General features: G+C 42.2%; 1 protein-coding gene across 1 annotated transcript in view; it reads right to left on the bottom strand.

The window, feature by feature from the left end:
- DCC (DCC netrin 1 receptor) overlaps nt 1-26109 on the bottom strand; it is an 833538-nt gene that overhangs the window by 512277 nt on the left and 295152 nt on the right. The window contains exon 2 of the mRNA XM_040337108.1: nt 9695-10015. Coding sequence (XP_040193042.1) covers nt 9695-10015 — 321 coding nt within the window. The remainder of the gene's footprint in view (nt 1-9694; nt 10016-26109) is intronic.

The following is a 26109-nucleotide window of genomic DNA, read 5'->3' as shown; positions in this document are numbered from 1 at the left end:
ACGGCACTATAAAGGGGAAGTTCCATTCGCCTTGGGGCTGCTTTAGCTGATTCCGTGTTAGTAAAAGACGATTTGCGCTTTTCTGTCTGTTACAGCGTGATGAATGTGCTTACTCCATTATGAACGGTAGTTTTACCAGAACGAGCGCTCCCATCTCATAACTTGCTTCTGAGCATGCACAGGTTGTTTACGTCGTTTTAGCCCACACATAAAACTACGTTAAAAAATGCAGCATGTTCGAATTTTTTTTTTGTCGTTTTTCAGAACCTGAAAAATAATGTGTAGCCCAAACATGATAATTTTAAATTACGTTTTTGAAAAACTACGTTTTTTTTCATGCCAAAAAATTATCGTGTGTATGTACACACGCGGCATTACATCTACATACAAGGAAGCCATGAGCTTTTGTATGGAACAAGCTGGAAGTTGAGGTAAGGCCCTGTCCTAAAATACATAGCAAGCTTTTTCTTTTCTGCAACAGAAGTAGATTAATGATATATTGATGCTGGAATTTAGACAAACAAGAGGTGAACTTAGCCTTTAAATAAGATGTATTACTAGTGTAACAAAACCAATCCAAACACCAACAGACTACACAGCAAACAAGAAGCAAAATACATAACTAGCAAACTAAGTAACAAAAAATAAATAATAAACTAGCTATAATGCAATATATAAAAACAAAAGGGGAGTACGAGTAAACAGAGTAAAACCAGAGATGCAAGGAATAGTCAGGAAGGGGAACCAGAACTGGGATCAGGAACAAGGAGAGCAGATAAAAAGTCAGAATAGTATTGAGAACAGGTACAGGGCAGGAGGAGGTTCAGGCAGGAATAAGGCTCAGGATTAATCAGCAAGTGGTGTCTGGCTAGCAGGCAAAACATTGAGACTAGAGGAAATAGTAGAGGAGGCATTAAATACCTTCCCAACAACCAGCATCAGTTGAAGACTAATTGCTGAGATCTGCAGACTGCTAGGAGACACTTGCTAGTTAGTGGACACCAGAACTACAACCTTCTGGTCTGGAAACCACAGTGCCAGCAGGTGATCCAGTTCTTGGCAGGTATACACAGTTGTTGCACACAGCCACGCATAGTAATGAATGGCTGTACGTGGGTTTACACCACTACAACCACTACTTGCATAAACCTGTGCATCCCTTAACCACTTGCCTACCACTGGCCATCATATGACGTCCTGGGCATTTAGTGGTGATATATGAATGATGTCTGCAGCTACTGTACAGGCATCATTCCGATATCAATCCTTTCCGCTGTTGATTCCCTTCACCGTAAGATCAATCATAGCGGCTGTTCATCCACTTGATCGTTCTTACAGGCAGCGGGAGGGGACGTCCCAGCCCCCTCCCCTTCCTCAACCCTTCGGTGCTACTCCCGAGTCATCCATACCATCAGCGAACCGGAGAAGGAACCCACCACCGGTGGAAATTAGCCATAGAGATTTCGGAGGGACAGATGGTCTACGGCAATCTCTATGACTCTCGGAGGCCCGAGTGCGACGTTATGATGTTACATCCAGGCCGGCGGAAGTAAATAAAGTCAGGGACTCGGCAGGAAAGGCTGAGATCGTGATTTTTTTTATCTCAGCCTTTCTTAACTAGAGGAGAGATGTGGGGTCTTTTAGACTCCACACCTCTCCATAAAGAGGACCTGTCACACACCATTCCTATTACAAGGGATGTTTACAATCCTTGTAATAAAAACAAAAGTGATCAAAAAAAAAAAAGTAAATAAAATTAACAATAAAAAAAAAATGCCTAGACCTTCTCTGTAACTCTAAACAACTCTGTAACCTGTAAAAAAAATATTTTGCAACTTGCAATGAATTTGCAATTCAATTTTGCAATGAAAGTGTTTTTTTCCCCCAAAAAAAATCACGTTTGAAAAATTACTGTGTGACAAAAAAGTTTCAATGACCGCCATTTTATTCCCCAGGGTCTCTACTAAAAAAATATATATAAGGTTTGTGGGTTCTGAGTAGTTTTCTAACAAAAAAAATATGATTTTTACATGTAGGAGAGGAGTGCTGGAATTCGTCCCGTGGGCAAGTGGTTAAGCCACCTTCCCCTGGACGCAGTCTGTATGCATCCAAGGTTGTATGCCCGAAGCCATGTAAGGATTTACACAAGTAGTGATGTAAACCTGATGCAAGCAGTGGGTTGACTCTTGGAAGGACCTATGCAAATATCAAAAAGCCTTGATGTCAATCTGGAGGAGTGGGCATTCCTAGCAGGCTGTATATGCGTGCAAACCACCCTAGGTAACACCCACCTGTAATGCTGAACCTCTGTTTTTGAAGGAACTGAAGTACAATGAATGAAAGGGCTTGAGGTGTTAACCCATGATCCCCCGGTGTACTGTCCCTTAACTATTAAAGTCCAGAACAGGGCTATGAACCCTGCTATGGGTTTGAGTACATTCAGGATCCTAGACTGCTAGTGCGTGGGGAGCGCAGAAGCTGCGAAGACCGGTCTGGGGGGGAGCAAAGGTTCGAGTAAGTATATCTCCTTTTATTGTTCCTCTAGTCATAAACAATAAATTAACCTTAGCGGTGCAGGCACAGCCCCACTGCAAGGGATTTTTTATTTATTTTTTTGCCTGTAGTTTGGCTTTATTCTATGCCCATACCTATTTATGCTTTGTCAGAGTTATAAGGTGAGTTTAAGTGTCCCTTTAATTAAGGCCTCAAGAAAGTCCAGAGTTGCTGGACAGCCCTTTGAAGAAGTTTTTTCCTAACCTGAAGCTACCAACAAATCCTCTTTATATTCTTCGAGCAGCTCGGAAAGGTCAGCAATTTCACGTTGTAAACAACCTGACTATCCTATTAAATCTAACCTCCGAAACACATATGGATTTCAAATGGAAAAGGTCGTCTCTGCAGTGCAGGTTAAATTGCTTCCAAGAGCAGAGCGGAAGGCGCATGGGGATGTGACTCCATCCCAATCCCATTGTCTGACCGGCTGATTCTCAATAAATTGACTAAATGATTTTAAGTGCCAGGACAGTAGTCTAATTAGCCAGTGGAACATTGGAAAAATTTGTAGTCCTTTAAAATAAGTTCATTCTAATAGCAAAAACTGCTGCAATAAAGGGACCACAGGAAAAAATGTCAACCATAGCTCATATGTATTTATATTTTTTACAAAAACCTGGAAAATAAGATGTGTATTTTGTACACAGTTTTCAATGACAATTTTTTGTGGCTTTGCAAATGAATAGCAGGTATGTAACTACCTTGTTGGGAGAGAGGGTCAACAAGGTTGGCATTTGGGTTTAAATTGTTGGGTGGAGTAGGCATACTAGGTCTTGGCACAGAATAGGGGCAAGAGCCAAAAGAATATTATCTGCATGTGGTGTTTATACAACTAGGCTTGCTGAGTTGTGTTGGAGAGGACTATTGCAACTGTAATAGTGTAACACCCAGATGGCCAGTAGAGCAACTAGCTCTGGTTCATCTAGCTTCAAGAAGCAATTTAAATAGATGTTAAAAACATCTTAAAAAATAAGTCTGCTACAAACTCATGACTGAAATCAATTTGGTGTGCAAGAATTCAAGCGGCCTGCACATACTTCTGTTCTCAACCCAACTGAACATCTTTTGAATGTTTTCTGAACGTCTGAACATCTTTTGAATGCATTGAAATGATGAATGTGCACCAGGCCTTTCATCCAACATCTGTACTTGACCTCACAAATTCCGTTTTGGCTGAAAAAAATAGCCTACAAACATTCCAAATCTTGTGGAAAGCCTTAGGGCCCTATCACACGGGCAGACCTGTCAGTTTTTCAGGTGGACCTGAATGGGCGCTTCGTGCTCCTCTATGGAGCCACGGATGTCAGCGGTGACATGCCCGCTGACATTCGACCTGCTCCGATCCGCCAAAGTGTGACGGAGGAAAAACCTACTTTTCCATCCGTCTGACAGATCCGATCGGAACAACGGACACTACGGCCCACCATCATCCGATTCCCTATAGGGGAGAGCGGCAGTCTGACAGGTCGGCCCCTGCACAGTGTGCAGAGACTGACCTGTCATCTGCCTGTCTGTCGACGGAGCGATCCCCGCTGAGCTAAAACGGACCCCGCACACGGACAGCCCCATGTGAAAGGATCCTTACCAGAAAAAGGAAGACTGTTGTGGCTGAAAGGGAGGGAGAGGGAATTAATATCAAATTACACCAGAACTACCCCAGACATGGAAAACTAACAATTGTATAACCTTTACCAGTTTGGCATTAGTGTAATATTCCAGGACAACAAATCCAGTGATATTTAAACACTATGGTTGGTGAAAACAGAGGAGACATCATTGGGGCATGGTTCAGATATGGCACAAAGGCCCCAAGAAATTTGGCCAAGTTCCTGCCCAAACAGTATTGTTTGTCTCCAGACCCAATGGTACAAAAGCTATGTGCATTGAAAAATTGATAATTTATGACATTTCCCAGTTTGTCATTAGTAAAACATTCCAGGGCAAACAAAATCCATTCAGAAACACTTCTTTAAAATCTGTGAAATCAGGGTAATTTAATAACTATGGCAGGGTAAAACTGAGAAGACATCAAAGGGTCATGGATCAGATAATGCATTAAGGGTCCAAGAACATGACATGGGGTCATGGATCAGATATGGCAAGAACATGGGGTCATAGATGAGATATGGCAAGAGCATGGGGTCATGGATCAGATATGGCAAGAACATGGGGTCATGGATCAGATATGGCAAGAACATGGGGTCATGGATCAGATATGGCAAGAACATGGGGTCATGGATCAGATATGGCAAGAACATGGGGCCATGAATAAGATATGGCAAGAACATGGGGTTATGGATCAGATATGGCAAGAACATGGGGTCATGGATCAGATATGGCAAGAACTTGGAGTCATGGATCAGATATGGCAAGAACATGGGGCCATGAATAAGATATGGCAAGAACATGGGGTCATGAATAAGATATGGCAAGAACATAGGGTCATGGATCAGCTATGACAAGAACATGGGGTCCTGGATCAGATATGGCAAGAACATAGGGGTCATGGATCAGATATGGCAAGAACATGGGGTCATGGATCAGCTATGACAAGAATGTTGGGTCATGGATCAGATATGGCAAGGACGTGGGTTCAAAGATCAGATATGGCAAGAACATGGGGTCATGGATCAGATATAGCATAAAGGGCCCAAGAAGTTTGGCCAAGGTCCCGCCCAATGATATTGTTCATCTTCAGGCCCAAGTGGGCATGTGCATTGAAAAATTAATTTATATATAATATTTCAGTTTGTCATAAGTGAAACATACCAGGGTAAACACAATTCAGGGGCAAATCTTCAAAATCTGTGAAATTAGGATCATCTAAAAACTATAGTAGTTTAAAACAAAGAAGATATCATGGGGTCATGGATCAGATATTGCATAAAGGGCCCAAGAAGTTTGGCCAAGCTCCTACCCGATTACATTTTTTGTCTCCAGGTCCAATAGGGCAGAGGAATACTCCGGCTATGTGCACTGAAATCACTCTAAAACTGCCATGCCATGTTTTTTTTTGTTTTTTTTTAATCTATTAGAAAATAAAATGCAGCTGGTTAAGTACACGTGTTTTGCCTGGGGCTGTAATGTTCATAATCACCCTTTTTACAGGAATAATAAGCAGACAAGGAAGCAGCAATTAGTTCTGTCTATTTGGAAGCCACTGTGCACAGTTTATATTGGCGGATGTTTATGTTTTATTTATACAATGAAAGCAGCAGAAGGCATTACCCTGTGATTGAAGAAAACCTTTTCACTTATATATAAGAAAATAGACGCATTACGAAAAAAAAAAGAAAGTCACGATTTTCAAAGCCTAAATAGAAAAGGCATTTAATTTGTTAGGAGGGAAGATTCAGCAGCTTGAATAAAGCCATTAAGCTATCAGAGATGTCAATGTGACATCACCCGTTTTGTCTTGTTGCCATTTCTAGAGGCAAAAAACAGCTTTTTTAATTTTTAGCTTACTTTAATCTGTTAAAGCGGAGGTCCGCCTAAAAAAAAAAAAAAAAAAAAAAAAAAATTAAAAGATAGCAGCTACAAATACTGCAGCTGCTGACTTTTAATAAATGGACACTTACCTGTCCAAGGTGCCCGTAATGTCGGCAGCCGAAGCCGAGCAATCGCTCGGGTATTGGCTGCCCCTGCCGCCATCCTCGGTGAGGGAATCAGGAAGTAGAGCAGTGCGGCTTCACTTCCTGGTTCCCTACTGCGCACACGCAAGTCGCGCTGCGCATTCTCACTGGTCCCCGCTGTCTCCTGGGACCTGTGTGTTTCCCAGAAGACAGCGGGGGATGGGGACGGGAAGGGGCGGGAGTCAATGCCCGGAAGTGGGTAATACCTGTATTACACAGGTATCTGCACCCCCTCCCTCCTGAAAGGTGCCAAATGTGACACCGGAGGGGGGGGGGGGTTCCGAAAAGCGGAGGTTCCATTTTTGTGTGAACCTCAGCTTTAATCTGGCATCACCTTTTCCATACATGTAAAGGTGATAATGCACACCATCATGACTGTATAGAATGGGAGGTACCATAATTCTGTACCAGCATCATCAGTCGATAGAACCTGATTGGCTATAAAGCAACTCAAGAGTGCGTTAAATGTTTTTGATAGGTGAATCTAGAGGAAAAAGTAGACAGTACCATCTTGTCTTTTCCTTCCTTCCTTCTTTCCTGTTGCATTTTCTTTCCTTCATGCTTTCCCATGTCCTTATGCCCTAAAGCAGGGGTCTCCAAACTTTCTAAACAAAGGACCAGTTTACTACCCTTAAGACTTTAAAGGGGCTGGACTGTGGCCAGTGTGAGTAGAAAATGTCTCGGCATCAATAGGAGTAAATAATGCCTTATCATTGGCATTAGTGGGAGGAATAATGCCCCATTGTTGGTATAAGGGGAAGGAATAAGGCCCCATCATTGGTGTCAGTGGGAGGCATAGTTCCTCATTGTTCGTGTCAGTCGGAGAAATAGTGCCCCATTGTTTGTGTAGAGGGAAAGGAATAGTGCCCTAAGGGCCGGAAAAGAAACTGGAGAAGAACTGGCAGATATGGCAATACCCTTTATTGCGCATTAGAAATCGGCGCGTAGCGGCGAACGCACAGTAGCAACGGCTAACATGCATACACATACGTGCTAACGTTCGTACGCAAACGTGCCAATTACTAGTGTTTTGCTAGCCTATATAAGGATCCAATTGCTCTCATAAATCGCTGGATTATCGTCAGCTCTGTATCCTGTGTTCTTGTGTTCCTGTGTTCCTTGCTCCTTTTGCTTACCTGTTACCGACCCAGCTTACCCTGACCTGCTCTGGCTTCTCTCCTGGCTCTGAACCCGGCTTGTTTCATGGACCTGCTTCGACCTGCTTCTTGCCTGTTCCAGATTGTCTTCCTGTGTTTAACCCTGGCTTGATCATGTTTTGGTGTATTGCTCTCTTTTGTTTTGGGCTGTGAGAACCAGATCCTCTATTCTCCATCCTCTCACCTACATTCTCTGTACTGTTTGTAACATTAAGGAATGTGCCATCACTGTGGGGATGTGAGTCTTCCTGGGTGTACTCGTAGTATGGCAGGATCCAGTTGGTTGCCCCGGCAGGTCCCATTACCATAGCACCCATTGTAATTTGCAGCCTGACCTTACCGTGTGCATTGCAGAGTCCGATCTGTGTACCCGAGTCCGTGCAGTGTTAAAAACTCGCACTCCTCCTTGTGCTGTTCCGTGATAGGCGGAACACTCGGTTTCCCAGCAAACACTGTGTTCAGTGTTCCACCTATCACGGACACCCTCTCGTCCTCTCGTCTATCACGGACGAGAGGGCGCCGTGATAGGTGGAACACTCGGTTTCCCAGGAAACACTGTGTTACGCCTATCACGGATGCCCTCTTGTCCTCTCGAGAGGGCGTCCATGATAGGCGGAAAACTGAACACAGTGTTTGCTGGGAAACCAAGTGTTCCGCCTATTACGGAACATCACAAGTTTTTAACACTGCACGGACTCGGATTCTGCAATGGGCACGGTGAGGTCATGCGGCAATGGACTCAGGTAGGCTGACTCAAGTATAAGCAGAGGGGGTCATTTTTAGCCCCAAAAAAAGGATGAAAAACTTGGCTTATACTCGAGTATATACGGTACTTTTGTACTGTTTATTTAAGTAAATAATGAATAATTTCATGTTTATTAATCTGCAACACACACAATTAATCTTTCAGCTTAACTTGACCTTTGAAGGAAGCCCATTACATCTTTATGCTATTCCACTATATGGCTTCATTCAGTATCGAGGCGGAAGTATTCCTGAGAACTGCACTGCGAGAAGAATTCACAGGAGATTGTGAGTTACTTACTGAACAGATCTTTGGATGAAATTACAGAAACACAGCTGTGCTCGTGTCAGTCCCGGCAGATCTATACAGAGACATTAACCGACATTGTTGTACATCAGGGTAATTAAGAATTTAAATCACTTTATATTCCAGGCGCTTTTTATTATGGAGAATTTGCAGGAATGAAATGTTTTGGTGGTTCTACACTGTAATAACGTCAGATTCAATTATAAACGGAGCTAAATCAGGAAGCGGTAGTTTAGAAATGGGTTACTTTTATTACATGTATTAGGTTTCCTTAGCTTTTACAATGTAGGTAAAAAAAAATACAGTTTCCTGCATTTTTTTTTTTGAAGGCCTCACTGGGAGTGATTCCTTAGGCTGGGTTCACACTACTACACTACTTTCATCCTACTTTGCTCTGCTACATCGGTCCTACATTTATCCTACATTGGTCCTACATCCATCCTACTTTCATGAACAGGATACTACTTTGGTCCGACTTCAATGATATTCAATGGGCCTGAAGTAGGATCAATGTAGGACCAAAAGTAGTACAGGGAGCATTTTCAAAGTCGGACCGACTTGTGTAGGACACTACAAGACGCTCTCATAGGGAAACATTGAACACAGAGCAAAGTAGGATCAAAGTAGTGTAGTAGTGTGAACCCAGCCTCATAGGGAAACATTGATTTTCACACGTCATGCTACATGAGCTCCCAATGTAGGACCGTTGTTGGACAAGTGTGAACCCAGCCTAAAAGCACATCTGCAATAGAAGATTATTTAAACACACCTGTCCCACTGCCCATTACTTAAATCTTTGCTATGTTCAAGACCTATGGTCACCTTAAAACTCTTCATATCTGATGCTTTCAGGAGAATGGGATGCCTATGTACCCTCTACAGCAGTGGTCTCCAAACTGCTGGCCCCAGGGCCGGATGCGGCCCGTTTCTTGCCATTATCCGGCCCTTGGGGAACTATCCCTCCCACTGATACAAGACACTTTTCTGCCATCTGACACTGACAATGGAGCACCATTTCTCCCACTGACACAACTAATAGAGCACTATTCCTCCCTATGATACCAGCAATGTGGCACTATTCCTCCCCCTAATACCAGATATTTACTAACAATGATGCCCAGAAAATTTCCACTCCCGCTGGCCAAAGTCCGGCCCTCCAAGAGTCTGAAGGACTCTTGGAGGGCAAGTCAAATCCTGAAGGTAGAATCAAGTCAAATCCTGAAGGTAGAATCATCCCAATGAACATGGTCGTCAAAAACACATGATTTCACATAAACAAATTGCTTTTGAAATAAACTTACCAGCAACCAATACTTTAGACGTCCGACTAATAATTGCGCCAATACCATCCAAAGATGCCTCGCACTGGTAAGAACCTTCATCCGGCCGGTGATGTCTGGAATGTACCACAGTCTGTATTATAAGAGAGCCATTGGGCAGCTGTTGCCTTCGGTCGTCGATGGCAAGGTTCAGGTAAACGCCATCCTTTTTCCACTTGATGGTCGGAGACCCCCGATCCGAGGCCGCTGAACAGTTTAACACCACAAAACTCCCCCGTATCGTAACCACATCTAAAGGCTCAGTGGTGAACCATAATGAAGTGAAGCTTTTAACCTGGGAACCTGAAACAGAAAGAGTAGATGATCAGTATTACTGGATCCCCTTTATGATGGCTTGGGGATTATATTTTCCACATTGCCCCTAGATGCCAGCATCGACAGTTATCACTTATGTTTTCTAATTGTCAATTTACTCAAAGGTAAGAGCATTGGGACTATATTTTATGCCCCCTCCTCTTTCTGTCATATGAACTAAACTATTATTTAGTGAATCTTTATTATATTTACAGATATATCCAGGCTATACTTGCTCCTGACGAGTGGAAGTTTATCCACGAAACGCGTCAAACTTTTTACTGATGTTATGTCACAGCAACTTTATCATATCATACGATTTTTATCTCTGAGAATCATGACTCAATTAATTTATATCCTGTCAACCACTATCATATTAATCATGTGCTTTGACAATTAGGTCTATATACTCTCTATTTTATAGCTTATATATCAATTTGGATACAGTGATGCATACTATGTTACACCATAGGTATTATTATGTTATGTAATTTTTTGATTTACCAATCATGCCTATCATTATCTGTATATTATTTACTGTGATAGTCCCACTATTCCTATTTCCTTCCTCTCCCTTTTTCCTCCCCCTTCCCTCCCCTTTTTTTCCTTTCCCCAATATATGCTCTCTCTTTTTCTACAAGCAATAGGAATAGAGACCATGGTATATACTACTAGCCGTGGTCTCACTTACAGTCCCAACATAACGTTGTTTTTTACGCTGGACAGGTAGGTGTCCATTTTTTAAAAGTCAGCAGCTGCAGTATTTGTACCTGCTGGCTTTAAAAAAAAAAACGGGTGGACCTCCGCTTTAAGCCAAGTAAGCATGTGTCTACAGCCTACGGAGATAAAGGTGCAGCTTATGTCTGTATCGGTATAGGACACTCATTTTTGTCCTAGTAGAAAAATCATCATCTCGTGATGTCACACACTGTGACATCACACAGAGAACTGATTGGAGGGAATGTACACATCCCCTTCTACAGGGAAGCATTCAGAGCTGAGGCTGTCAATCACCTTCTGTGTGCTGGAGGGGGCGGGCAAGGCAGTCTCCCATGATTATCTGGTGTCAGAAATGACTCATGCAAATAGCAGAGGAATGAGAGAGGAGGCAGAAATCACAATAGATGCTGTGGATAGAGACAAGTAAACACTATAGAAGGATGTGCTTTGTTCATTTTTAATTTTAAAGATTTACAGCCAACCAGCAGCAGAGAAAAATCAGGTCAGACAGGGACGTGCTATGTGGCAGAGCTGTGCAAATCTCAGAACTGGATAGACAGGAATACAAATACCTTGGCAGATAAAACAGCTCACGTATATATGTATGGCACCTGTTTATCTGGCTATTTGCCTGGAGTTCAGTTTTAACGACTTCAGCTTAGTGAAAATAATGTCTTCCGTTCCAGTTTAAGGAAAGGCTTTACTGTATACATTTATAAATGTGTAAACCAAGAATGTAATTAACAAGATTACTGAAAAGCCCACCAATACCAGTGTTTTTATACACAAGATCGCCGCTTAATCTTAACATACAGCCGCCACAACAACCACATAAACACGCGTAATTGCTTTTCCAAACACCTTTAAGTACATTGCGAGTCACAACAAAACATTATCCCAACGCGTTTTATCCCTTACAACAGTGCTGTTTATTTTCTACGCAGGACACCTGCATCCTAGAAGGCTGTTTAGTAATGTAATAAACTAATTTGTACTTTAGAATAACACTTTAATCTTTTATTTTTTGTGTGCTCCCTGCACTCCCAACCAAGGGAACACTTTTTAGCATTTGCTTGCATTAGCATAATGGCACAATAATTAAAGAGTGCTTTGCGAGGGACAAAAAAAGCACTTCAATCAATCTTAATCTTGCACAGTGGGGTGTTAAAGTAAAAAACATAGAACAACAACGCCTTTTCTTATTAGGGACTCTTAATAGATATAAACATGTCCGCGCTGTGTGTACATGTGTGATTTATACCCATCATCAGCAAGCTGAAAGCCTCAAATTACAAAAAGACAAATAAATAAATACCAATTATCTCCCAGAGATTCTTCCACAATGCAGCCTCAATGGCAGGAAGAGAACAAATATTGTTAACAGTGATGCTAAAGTGTATGTAAAACCAAAGCTTTTTTGTTGTTGATTTTTTTTGGTATTGGTATCCTGTTGGGGAAGATACAATAGGAAGTATGAGGAAATCTGTACACACTGTAGGAACAGGGGCGGCTCTCTAATTAGGCGATCGCCTAAGGCCTTGCCCTTTTAGGGGCCTCGCTGCCGCCTAGTTTGCCTAAAGAGCCGCCTCTGCTATCCTCCTGCATAAATCCTAGTACAGTCAGCGCAGCGGAGCTTTGTGCCCGCCTCGGTCAGTTTTCAATCAGTCCTCCTCCTCTCTGCTCTGTAACACCACGCCCCATCAGATCACTGCCCAGTCTCCACTCTTGTCAATAAAACTCCATTGGAACATTCGGCAGAGACATACACAGAGACAGACAACTGCCCCACCCCTCACTGCCCCTCCCCAGCAGAAAATGCTGTTCCAGGAACTTCCCCTGTTAGACAGTTGGCAATGGCACATGTTTCCTTACTAGAAGGATTCTATTATCTCTTGTTCTGGTGGCAACTGTAACATTTTTAAATTCCCATCACATTCTGTCTATGTGATAATGATCACCAGAACAAATGGTGGGGGTGAAACTACCAGGTATGGATAAAGACAGCAATAAGAACTGTAGTAATAGTCACCAGGACAAATGTTTAGGGTGGAACTACCCAGTATGGACTAAGACAGCTATAACAAATGTGGTAATGGCCACCAGGACAAATGATGAATGTGGAACTACCAAGCTTGGACAAAGACAGCTATAACAAATGTGGTAATGGTCACCAGTACAAATGGTGAGGTATAACTACCCAGCATGTGCTAAGACAGCTACAACAAATGTGGTAATGGTCACCAGGACAAATGGTGAGGGTTAAACTACCCAATATGGACTAAGACAGCTGTAACAACTGTGGTAATGGACACCAGGACAAATGGTGAGGGTGAAACTACCAGTATGGACTAAGACAGCTGTAACAACTGTGGTAATGGCCACAAGGACAAATGGTGAAGGTGGAACTACCAAGCTTGGACAAAGACAGCAATAACAACTGTAGTACTGGTCACCAGGACAAATGGTGAGGTGGAACTACCCAGCATGGGCTAAGACAGCTGTAACAAATGTCGTAATGGTCACCAGAAAAATGGTGAGGGTGGAACTACCAAACATGGACAAAGAATGCAATAACAACTTGACATTGGTTCTAACCCCTCAGCACTCTTTAAAACTAGGGGACAAAAAAAAAACACTAGTTTCATTGGCTAAGCTGGATAAGACCTCCAGTTGACTGCATTCGCAAACACTAAAACACTGTTTGGTCCATATGTCTGTGAAGGTTCTAATGTATCCATGTCATGGTATATACAGTGGTAGTTAGTCACATTTAATCATCTGCACTTGTTCTGTAATGTTGAGTCTGGAGCTTGTCCAAGCCATTTCTTCGGTTATGAGAAGGGGGTATTTTCCCAATACTCTTTAAAACTTTAAGTGACTTGGACAAGCTACAAAATGTCTTCGACATTACAGAACAAGTCCAGTTGAATGTGACCACTTACTACTAGATACACTGTTTAGAGGTCGACCGATATATCGGTTGGCCGATATATCGGCCGATATTTGGCGTTTTTAAATCAATCGGCATCGGCCGATTTGTGCTTTAAAAATGCCGATTTACTTTTACTGTTAAAAAAAAAAAAAATGCCGATTTAAACTTCAGCACCGCGACTTGCAAAAAGCTTTTGTAATAGAAGTCAATGCAAGTTGCCTGAAGCTTCCCGTAGAAGACCTTCTCTCTCTCCTGGGCAGTCTGCCAAGTTTTAGAAAAGATATACAATGTTGCTACTTATCAATTAACTGAACTCCGTGTAGGAGAATTCTCAGTTTAACCATTTAAAGGCTAAATCTTTTTTGACACTTGAAGTAAAAATCCTGTATTTTCTGCTAGAAAATTACTTGGAACCCCCAAACATTATATATTTTTTTTTAGCAGAGACCCTAGGAAATAAAATAGCGATTACTGCAATATTTAATGTTACACGGTATTTGCGCAGCGGTCTTTCAAACACATTTTTTTGTGGGAAAAAATATACTTTAACAAAAAAAAAAATAAACAGTAAAGTTAGCCCATATTTTTTTTTTCATCCAAAAGTTTTCATTACCTGTTTTTGTGTAAAATATAATATATATATATATATATATATATATATATATATATATATATATATATATATATATATTTATATATATATAAATATAAAATGTAATACACAAAAACAGGTAATGAAAACTTTTGGACGAAAAAATAAAAATATGGGCTAACTTTACTGTTTAGCCCAAAAGCGCCTGAAAAATCGGCTTAACATATCGGCCCAAAAAAATCGGTATCATAAATCGGCTATCGGCCGCCGCGATTTCTAAATATCGGCATCGGCATCGGCCAGAGAAAAACCCATATCGGTCGACCTCTAACACTGTTTGGTCCCAGGTCTCTAAAGTACCCCTGGTTCCCTTAGACCAGACTTTTTTAACCTTTCTACCCTTTCAGAGTACTCTAAAAGAACGAATCCATCAGGGGGTCACTGAGAAAAATGCTACTTACATTGTTGGTCAATGGGATGAATGACCTTCTTCCAAGTGGTGTTGGCCTGAAGCTAAGCAGGAACCACCAAGTGAAAGGTCAATCAGCCATAGCTTCTAGTAAACCTCAGTAACCCTAAGGTGACGTAAAACCCTAGGATTCCTCCAGAGGTTACTAAGGATTTCTTTAGCAATGAGAAATGACTGCCTTCCAGTGACACCATTGATCCTTTTGGCTATCTGTAAGGGGAAAATTCTTCCCAATGACCACAAGTGTAAGCAGCGTTCTTCCCACTGGCCATCACACCAATGTATCGCGAGTTGTAGATATAGTGAGTTTGGGTAGGGGTTCCCTGAGATTGGAAAGCTATTTCAAGGATTCCTCTGTGTTGAAAAAGTTGAGAAAGGCTGCTCTGGAGCAACCCTAGGGTTTACTATGCTATGGATTGCTGGTTGAGAATGGCTGCATGTACAGTGGAACCTCAGATTGCGAGTAACACGATTAACAAGCGTTTTGCAATACGAGCACTGTATTTTTAAAAATCCTAACTCGGTTTGCGAGTGTTGTCTCACAAAACGAGCAGAATTCAGGCCAAAGCGGTGTGCAGTACCGCGTTTGGCCTGAGGTGGGGGGGCGCCAGAGGTGCCGTTTGGAAATGTTTGGAAAGACATGGAAATACTCAGTTCCTGAGCCTTTCCAAGCCGAGCTGTTCTCGGGCCTTTACGGCTGTTTCTGAGGCTCTCCAGCGCCCCCCCACCTCTGGCCTCTGGCCGCAATGCGGAATGAATTACTTAGTTTCCATTGACTTTAATGAAAAACTTGCTTTGATATGCGAGTACTTTGGATTACGAGCATTCTCTTGGAACGGGTAATAAAGAGGAAAGGGAAATCACTCACAATGCCCATCCCAATGCGACGCACAAGGAACCCAACTCATACTTTACAATATATTGTATGTTTTTTTTATTTTTGAACGTTGTGTTTATTTTTTTGTATTTTCTGTAATAAATATTAATATTTTTTGGCATTTCTATTGTTGCTTCGCCCTTTAAAGTCCGACCATTGGTTACCCCCTCTGAGTAATCCTATATGTTTTTCCTCTCCTGGAACGGATTATGTTCGTAATCCGAGGTTCCACTGCTAAGCCAAAGATAAAAATATTACAGCAAGTAATAAAAAAATGTTTCACACTACAGGAATAAGGTAAAGTAAAATATGAGACATGATCTAGGGTGAAGGAAGGTTTAGAGGTATATTTGGGTTATGCCTAGACACACAAATATGCTCGTAATGATTAGTCTAATACAGGGGTCCAGTTAACTGTACTTCAGGCTTTAGGGGGGCCAGGCTGTGGTCAGTGGGATTAGAAAACTCACTGGCATCAGAGGAAGTAAACAGTGCCTCCTCATTGGTTTTAACGGTAGGAATAGTGCGCCATTGTTGGTATCAGCAGGAGAATGGTGCTTTCTTGTTGATATTTATGGAAGGAATATCTCTATCATTGGTGTTTGTGGAAGGAATGGTGCCTTAAGGGCCAGATAAAGGCAAGCAAAAGGCCACATCTGGCCCACTGGCTGCATTTTGGAGACCATTGGTCTAATACACTGCAGGCCAGGGAGATGGCATGAGCAGCGTAGGGAGGTTGAGCGTGGGCATTCCTAATCCAATATCTCCACTGGACACTTGACGCATTGAGCTACAGCACCAGTTGAACTTGAAAAGTCATGAATATCTAAGAACAGAGGTTGTTTTTAAATTAAATAACTACATGTATGGAAGATCACATTAATTGCGATTGCGAACATGGTTAAAAAGAGGGGCAGCTGTAGAAACCCCCCTTCAGATGCCTACACATGAAAATAGGAAATTAGTAAGCCTTTATCATTATTATGGTAAAGCATTACAGTGTTATATAGTACCTTCAAAGGAAGGTTTAACCTGTTCCTTGCTGAAAGAGGAATTAGTCACCCTGTCAGGGTGATTGTGAAGAGCTTAATCTACTGTACGTCTAATTACAAGGTTAATTAACAGAACAATCATTATCTCAATCATTGGCATATGGGGGTAATAATGCTGTCTCTCTATTGCCATATGTTTTATCACCTGTTGAGTGTTCACAATATAAATGAAGCTTATGTGAGGGGAGAAAGGAGAACTATTTCACAGGGCTAGTATAGAGTGTCTTTTGAGCTGGACATATAGTAGTAGTAGACCAAAGTGAGGCACCTCTCTGTGCTATTAAGGGTCCATATACAGATTTCATCAAAAGTAAAATCAGGGGAAGACTCTACACATTGGGGTTGATTTACTAAAGGTGGAGAATGCAAAATCTGGTGCAGCTGTGCACGGTAGCCAATCAGCTTCTAACTTCAGCTTGTTCAATTCAGCTTTGACAAAAATAAATAGAAGCTGATTGGTTTTTATGTAGAGCTGCATCAGATTTTGCACTCTCCATTTTTAGTAAGTCAACCCCTTTGTGTTTTAGGGAGCAACACTCACTCGTCGACACTGGCCTTTGTAGCAAAAGTTTTTCTGCTAATGCAAGTTGATTTCAAGCATGTGCCTTTTTAAATACGCCAGTCAAAGTTTTTTTGCTGCCAAGTCCATATACGACAATTCCCATATTTTAAGCCCCGATGAAAGGACAAGACCTGGCACCCAAAACACTTTGGACATGTGCACAATCTCCCCCTGATCTTACTTTTGAATAAACCTTTTTAGTGCTGTCTGTGTTCCCGTTAGGTGGTAGATTCACTCGCTCTTTTTGTCTTGTGGGCCATGGCTGCCAAAACCGCCAATAGCAACACCAGATCCGTTGACAGCTGTCTAAGTTGAGAATTTACTGAAACAGGAAGTTTCCCCAATGGGATACAACAAAAAATGATAGATTGTGGTTTTAACCCTTTGCCACTCTATCCAATATGTATGCAATACATACACTTTAATCCAATCACAATGCAATGTGCCAAATAGGATGTTGATTGTCCAAGGAAACAGGCAATACGATCCAAACAAGGGTTCTAATGCTTTCTCTGGTTTATCCAAGAAGAAATAAAAAAATTGGATGGTTTTGGACTTTTATTTTACACCACTTTTTGTTTTAGGTTTATTGGTCTTCTAAGATTAAGGGTCCATGCACACTTAGCTTAAAAAAAACGCCAGTTCCCTTGGCAGAACAAAAAAATGCTCATATAGAGCGTTTATGTACACACGTTAAGGAACATTTTTTGCTAATAGAAAACTCCTCTGAATAGCATAAAAGAGAAGGGTTTTTTTCATTTGCTAAATGCTGAGCTTAAGATATGCCTCTAAATGTCCCAATGTTCATGGACACATAAGATAACATTGAGCTGCTTCTATAGGCAAAACACAAAATTCCTTTAGAAGCAGCGTTTTTTAAGCCTAGTGTGCATGGACTCCAATTGTACAGAAAACCCACCACTAAAATACATCTTAAGCCCTGTACACAAGGCCTGGAATCTCGTCTGGAAAAAAACATCGGTTTTCTTGACGAGATTCCTGGCAAGCTTTTCTGCTCGCCGAGTGAACACATGGGCCATTCAAAAGAACCGCCGTTCTTTTGAATGGCAAGAATATGGTGACGTCATCGACTACGATGAGCATGCGCTCATCACATTCGATGCCGTCGCCGCATCTTGCTACACCCTACATTGCCCTTGTAAGTCTCATCGAGCATGCGCGGGCTTACCAGGGACAGGTAAGCATATACACACGCTCGGTTTTCTCTGCAGGAAAACACTGCCGAGAAAATAGAGAGCAGGTTCTCTACTTTTCTCGTTGAGATTCCCGGCAGTTTTCCCAACGAGAAACCATACACACGCATGGTTTTCTCAGCAAAAATCTCTCCCAGCAGCTTTCTTGCCTAGAAAACCGTGCGTGTGTACGAGGCCTTAGGCCCTATACACACGATCAGTCCAAACTGATGAAAACGGACTGAAGGTCCGTTTCATTGGTTAACCGACGAAGCTGACTGATGGTCTGATGTGCCTACACACCATCAGTTCAAAAACCGATCGAGTGCAACGCGGTGACGTAAAACACAACAATGTGCAGAGAAAAATGAAGTTCAATGCTTCCAAGCATGCGTCGACTTGATTCTGAGCATGCGCAGGTTTGGAGCCGATGCTTTTGTGTACTAACAATCGGTTTTGACCAATCGGTTAGGCGTCCATCTGTCAAATTTTAAAGCAAGTTCTATTTTTTTTGACCGAAGGATAACTGACCGATGGCGCCCACACACTGTCGGTTTGGACCGATGAAACAGACCTTCAGTCCGCTTTCATCAGTTTGGACTGATCATGTATACAGGGCCTTAGACTATTCTGACTTACTCAAGCCATTGAAGAACTTAAAGGGGTGGTTCCCCCTAAAACACATTTCTAACAATAGATTCGTAAGACCCGTTACACTGCGGGTAGGCTGGCTTTTTTTTTTTTTTTTTGTACATACCGACATCTCGGCGTCTCGTCCCTTGTCAGTGGGCGTTCCTATTTGATTGACGTTCCTCGGACGGGCGCATACGTGACGTCACGACTTTCCGAAAGAAGCCGAACGTCGCTGCGCAGGTGCCGTATAGAGCCGACTCTATACGGCGCATGCGCAATGACGTTCGGCTTCTGTCGGAAAGTCGTGACGTCACGTATTCGCCCGTCCGAGGAACGTCAATCAAATAGGAACGCCCACCGCCAAGGGACGAGACGCCGAGATCTCGGTATGTACGAAAAAAAAAAAAAAAAAGCCAGCCTACCCGCAGTGTAACGGGTCTTACGAATCTATTGTTAGAAATGTGTTTTAGGGGGAACCACCGCTTTAAGAACTCCATCACCCCTCCAGGCAACCACTCAACAACTGTGTCTGACCCCTTCAACTCTCATTACCTAACTTCCTAGAGCTTCCTCTCTGCAATATTAAGTCTACTGTTGTTTTTTTTGTGAAGGTGTCAAAAAGCTGACAACCTAAACAAGTGAAATACAGCTAAACAAGTACCAATTATATTAGCAAGCCTTTCGCATAACTACGGGTCATGCATTATTGAAGGGTCCAGCTTCCCAGGCTGCAATCATTTATTGAAAAGTGAGCATAATACTGAATCACAACTTGATCATAAATTTCAGTGTTGGGGAATAACAAGTAACGAACTTGCCTGTGATTTAATAAGCGATGCATCACATAAAAACTGCTGGCCCCACAGTATTTTAATATGTGGCCACTTTTCGGCCAAACGATCATTTCTGCAAGCAACGTAATGGCTGGAGCTGTCTTCATAATATATCTCAGCAAGCACGGAAAAAGGAGAGAAGACTTGTTGTCGGCAACCGGCTGAGGCCGTTATATATGTCCTCCGAGGCATAACAAAGAGGAAAGATTAGCAGCCGGTTACCACACTAGATCTGCGCCTTATTAACATTTTATTTATGTTTATATAAACAGTAAATTCTCCCACAACGAGAAGGCCTGGACTATGGGAGGAAAAAAATGATGTTTTAAATTCTCAAAGTTAGTAGCTGTGTAAATTTACTGAGAATAAGATGAAAAAGACAAGGGTAAAAAAAGAAAAAATAATCATATGTATTTAAAATATACGGTGGGGGAGATTACTAAAACTGGTGTACACAGAATCTGGCGCAGCTGTGCGTGGTAACCAATCAGCTTCCAGGTTTTATTGTGAAAGCTTATTTCAACAAGCTGAAGTTAGAAGATGATTGGTTACTGTGCACAGCTGCACCAGTTTTAGTAAATCTCCCCCAAAGTATCATTCGTCCACTCTCTCACTCACTCTTTTCCCTACTCACCTACTCTACTCTCCCCCCACCCCTCCCCATCTTTTTCTCGTTTCCACTATTTCTCTCTCCTTCTGTTTACCGCTTTGTCTCAATTCAATTTCTCTCTCTCTCTCTAATGCTGTTTCTCCACCCCATGTCTTCTGGCACCCCTATCCTTTCTTTCACCATGCCTTTTTACTCCCCCTCTCTACATCCTCTCTCTCTATCTTTCTTTCTATCTTACTTCTCCCCTCTTGTCATTATCTCTCTATCCTTCTTACTTATCCTTCCTTCTTATCTTTCTTTCTGGAGCTGTCTTCGGTGAGCTTGGAGAAAGGAGAGAAGACTTATGCCGCGTACACACGATCGGTCCATCCGATGAGAACGGACCGATGGACCGTTTTCACTGGTTAACCGATTAAGCTGACTGATGGTCCGTCATGCCTACACACCATCGGTTAAAAAACGATCATGTCAGAACGCGGTGACGTAAAACACAACGATGTGCTGAAGAAAAACTAAGTACAATGCTTCCAAGCATGCATCGACTTGATTCTGAGCATGCATGGATTTTTAACTGATGGTCGTGCCTACTAATGATCGGTTTTGTCCTATCGGTTAGAAATCCATCGGTTAAATTTAAAACAAGTTGGCTTTTTTTTAACCGATGGTTAAATAACCGATGGGGCCCACACACAATCGGTTTTGACCGATGAAAACGGTCCATCAGACTGTCTTCCTCTGTTTAACCTATTGTGTGTACGAGGCCTAACTCTTTTCCTTCCCCTTGTTTTCTATCCTCCCTTCATCCTGCTTCCTATCCTCCCTTCTTCCTTTCATTCCCCTTTTTTCCTTCCCCCTTCTTCCTTTCCTCCCTTCTTTTTTTCCTCCCTTCTTTGACTTCGTTCCCTCCCTCCTTCCTTTCATCTCTTCTCCCTTCCCCCTTCTACCTTTCCTTGTTTCTTCCTTTCCTTCTTGCCTTGCTCTCTTATTTCTCCTTCCTTTCCCCCATTATTCCCTTTCTCAATTCGTGTTCCTTTCCTCTCCCTTCCTTCATTTCCTCAATTCTTCTTCCTTTCCTTCCCCTTCCCTTTCTCCCTTCCTTTCCCTTCCTTACTTTCCTCAATTCTTCTCCCTTTCCTTCCCCTTTCTTCCTTTCCTTCCTCCCTTCCTCCTTTCCTTCCTCTCCTTCACATTTACTATCCTTTCCTTCTTTTTCCCTGTCTCTCCTTGCTCTTATATCGCCCTTCTCTCTCTCTTTTCTCTCCTTGTCCTCATGTCTTCCCTTTTTTTCTTTCTTTCTCTCTTTACATTTTGCTCTAATTTTCTCCCTTGCTCTAAAGATTGCCATACACATTTAAATTTTCCAGATTCTTTCCCCCCCCTGCCCAGATTCATCCTCCCCTCTTCTCCCCCCATCCCTTCTGCCGCTCCCCCCCTTCCAGCTCCCATCCGTTCCCTGTACCTTTTTTCCTTCCACTCACTCACTCTCCCACACCACCCCCCCCCCCACCACTTTTCACCACTTGCACATAGTGACCACGTGTGTTTGCACCCCCATTTAGCCTTAAGGTATGGGCTATAGATATCAATTTTGTTTATCTCATATATTCATGAAGTAGGTCCATTTACATGTACGTCCCCCCTGGTCGCCTTGGGAGACCCTGTTTGGTGCCCTTTGTTTCCCTCGACCGGTGGTGTCTTTTAGGTAAGCAGCTCATCCCTTACTCCCCAATTCACACATTGTTGCTCTTGTTAACTGTATAACTATTGATTGATTGTCAATCCAATTACAGATATTCTCCTGATAAAGCGGCAACTGGCCGCGAAACTAGTTGAGATGATTGTCGTGACCCTCAATTCCACTCTGATCTTCCCCCTTTGGGGATCATTATACTGGTGATGTTATGGCGTGTCACTATGTTTTTAAATTGTACACTATTATGTGTTTTTGATGTTGTTCTAATAAAATTTAAATTAAATGTTTTATACCTGTATCTCTACAATTGATTTCATCTACTTACTGTTACCGTAATAGTGCAATTGCCCCCCCCCCCCCCTTCTTTTGGCTCTTTGGTTTGGGGTCCAAAGACCCGATTTCTATATATTCTTGATAAATCAGCTGAAATTATTGAGCCATAAGTTGTACTGTTGGCACCACTTCAGTTATTTATTTATTTTTCCAATTGATTTTTGCAGAAGGTGGAAAATTCTCAAAAAAACAATGGCTGCATCTAATCAAATGCAGTCACTGCTCGTGTATTCTGGTAGTCACAGGTCTCGGCTACCACAATGATATAGCCATCAGTAGAAATGTGTTCAGCTTGGATGGAGGAATCTTGTTCAGCCCATGACCTGAAGGAAAGAAATCCATACATGTATGACTAGCCTCTCTTTTTTTACTTTCCTCTGTCTCTGCTCATTACCTTAACACATAACTGTGAACCAGCCTAAGATCAGCTTAAGAGCGGCAAGAGGCTGCAGTCCCATCCAGAAGTCCCATGAGAAGCCGGAAAATCAGATTGCATAAAATATTTTACCCAAGTTAACCTTCTGACTTTATCACAGTTGCAATGCTTCCTGAATGGTATTAGCACTACCAGTTGATATTACTTGCCACATGCTTGCTTCTTTAAAGTGTATTGAACGAGATAACACATCTCATAGCACATCTTTCTGTTAAGATTGCTGTTTTAAATTTAACGGCCTCCAACAGCAAACATTATTACTCAAAATAAACAACTTTTCATAAAGAATCCAGTACTCAGCTATACATTGCATTTTGGAACTCGGCGGCAGAAAAATTGTAGATATATTTGATACAAACATAAGTCTGAAAGCGCAAAAACAAATAAGACCATGTATCAAAATCCAGCAATGCGATGTAATAAACAGCACAACAACACAATAAATAAACCATGCGTCTGCTCGGGAAAAACCATGATAAAGTGCAAATAATTTCAGTATCTGTTCAAACAGGAATTAGTTATAGAAGAATGCATTCCAAGTATGTGTTTATTATATCTAATTTTTCTTGAAAACAAAGTATATTTATTCTGGGCATATTTCATGGCAGGAAAAGTATTGAAAATGTTTGTAAAAGTTTATACAGCTCTTTTAAAGCGATCCTTGTACTAAAAGGCAATGTCTACTTATTACAAAAGGGTGTATTTTCTTTTTTTAAATGCATTTCAATTAATTCATTGAAAGTGCAAATGGAGCAAAACAAACCCAAAAGAATATATTTGTAGGCTATTTCCTATGCTAATCAAAGGTTTTTCATTGATTTAAAGCAAAACATATCACGTTTGGCCACTAGATGGTGTTTTTATAGGGCTTTTAAATCACTATGTTAATGCTGTAACCATAGGTGTGCGCAGCCTATTGCATTAGGGTATGCACCCCAAAGCTCAAACATATTTGCATGTGTATATACAGTATACTGATGGTGTCAGCAGAGCGGTGGACAGTGTCAGTAGGGCAGTGGTGAGTGTTGGTATTTTTTTAGTTTTATTATATATTTATTTTAGGAGCCCCATTAGGGTGCTTTGGTGAAATATCAGGGGTCTATTTCTGTGCGTTACTGCACACTTAACGCAGTATATTTCTGTGCGTTACTGCACACTTAACGTAGTATATTTCTGTGCATTACTGCATGTTTAACGCAGTATATTCCAGTGTGTTGCTGCACATTTAATGCAGCATATTTCTGTGCATTAGTGCACGTTTAACGTTGTATATTTCTGTGTGTTATGTGCCGTTTAATGCTGTATTTTCCTGTTAGTGCGCGTTTCAATGCAATCTGCACCACACAGGGTGATAAGGGTGTGCCCAGGCACACCTGGCACACCCTGTGCGCACGCCTATGGCTGTAACCTGTATGACGTGTAAAAAGGCCTAGAGGATGCACGTTAATACAAAAAAAAAAATTCCAAGTTCTGCTTTAATCTGAGACTTATAAAATTCCAAGGATTCCCATGCAAACTGTAGCCTATTGGGTTATGTATGGAAGCCTTTAATGATGCTGGAGCATGTGGTCACGGTCACACCAATGTGTCAGTATTAGCATGAAAAACAATCAGCAAGGGTGTAACTATTTTTTTATGGGCCCCATAGCAAAACTTTGATGGGGTGGCCCCCCATCTGTGATGGCTCCCTAATGGGGCTTTCCCCAAGCCGATTACAGCTGTCTGGTCTGCTCTGGCTATTGTCACATCACTTAACATCACTTTATGCCAAATAAAACTATTTTTACCATTCTGTTTTTATAGTGAACATAATATATTTTCCCTGATATTTCAATGTTTGGTGGAGGATGAATGGTTAAAAAAACTTACGAATTTCTTATATTTGATGACTCTATTGGTAAGAGCTCTGAGCTAAGCTATCTGCTCTGCATACCTGCTGTGCCCATTATAAAGAGCTATACCATGCCTGATGGATTTTTGTATTTCTTTTATAATATGGAGAATGTAACAGGACAGGAGAAGCTGGAACACACAAATGTGGGTGAGAACACCCAAACTCCCAGGTGGGTATGAACAGATTCAAGATTTATAACAGGAAGATCTAAATGCTGGACAATCGAAGATATATAAGAAGCAAGGAGCTGACTCAGCCTATTAGTCTTTACCACTACGTAAAATATAACTTTTGGGTAGACAGACCCTTTAAGAATTATGGGGGAGACTCTTGCACTGCTCCTTCTTATCCACGGACACTAGAACAGCGGTTCTTACCCGTTTCCAGACCAGGGCCCGGTAAAGTCTTCCAAAACCTTCCATGCCCCAAAAGTAAAAAGATAGAGATGTATACTAATCCAAAAATGTATGGTAATGCAAAACATGTATTAAAAAAATGGAAAGTCTAGATGGGGTTCTGTGAGGGGATGGAGGTTGTGGAGTGGTGTGACACTGTTGGAGATTGGAGGACACTGTGGAAGGCTGGAGGCTTTGCAGCAAGCTGGGGCAGCAATGTGAGGTTTGGAGACACTGTGGGAGGTTGAGAGCTCTCAGGGGACCTTGGGTCACTGTGGGCCACTATGTGAGCTTGAGGTGGGGGGCACTATGGAAGGCTGGATGTTTTACAACAGGCTAGGGGCACTGTGGTAGGAACTGTTGATGGCTGAGTTCTCTCAGGGGTTCTGGAGGAACTTTGGACCACTCTGGGAAGCTGGGGGGCACTATGTTAGGCCAGATGCTTTGCAGAAGGCTAGGGGGCACTGTGGTAGGAACTGTTGAAGGCTGAGTTCTCTCAGGGGTTCTGGAGGAACTTTGGACTACTCTGGGAGATTGGGGGCACTATGGAAGGCCAGATGCTTTGCATCAGGCTAGGGGGCACTGTGGTAGGAACTGTTGAAGGCTGAGTTCTCTCATAGGTTCCGGAGGAACTTTGGGCCACTCTGGGAGGTCGGGGGGCACTATGGAAGGCCAGATGCTTTGCAGCAGGCTGGGGAAGCACTGTGGGAGGAACTGTTGAAGGCTGAGGTCTTTTAGGGGTTCTAAGGGCACTGTGGACCACTATGGGAGGTTGGGGGCACTGTGGAAGGCTGGATGCTCTGCAGCAGGCTCGGGGGCACTGTGGGAGGTTGAGGGCTCTCAGGGGATTTTGGGGCA

Source organism: Rana temporaria, chromosome 1 (assembly GCF_905171775.1).
Source record: "Rana temporaria chromosome 1, aRanTem1.1, whole genome shotgun sequence".
In the NCBI taxonomy this organism is placed as follows: Eukaryota; Metazoa; Chordata; class Amphibia; order Anura; family Ranidae; genus Rana; species Rana temporaria.
Note: the sequence above shows the minus strand (reverse complement) of the source record. Positions and strands in the feature narration are given on the sequence as shown.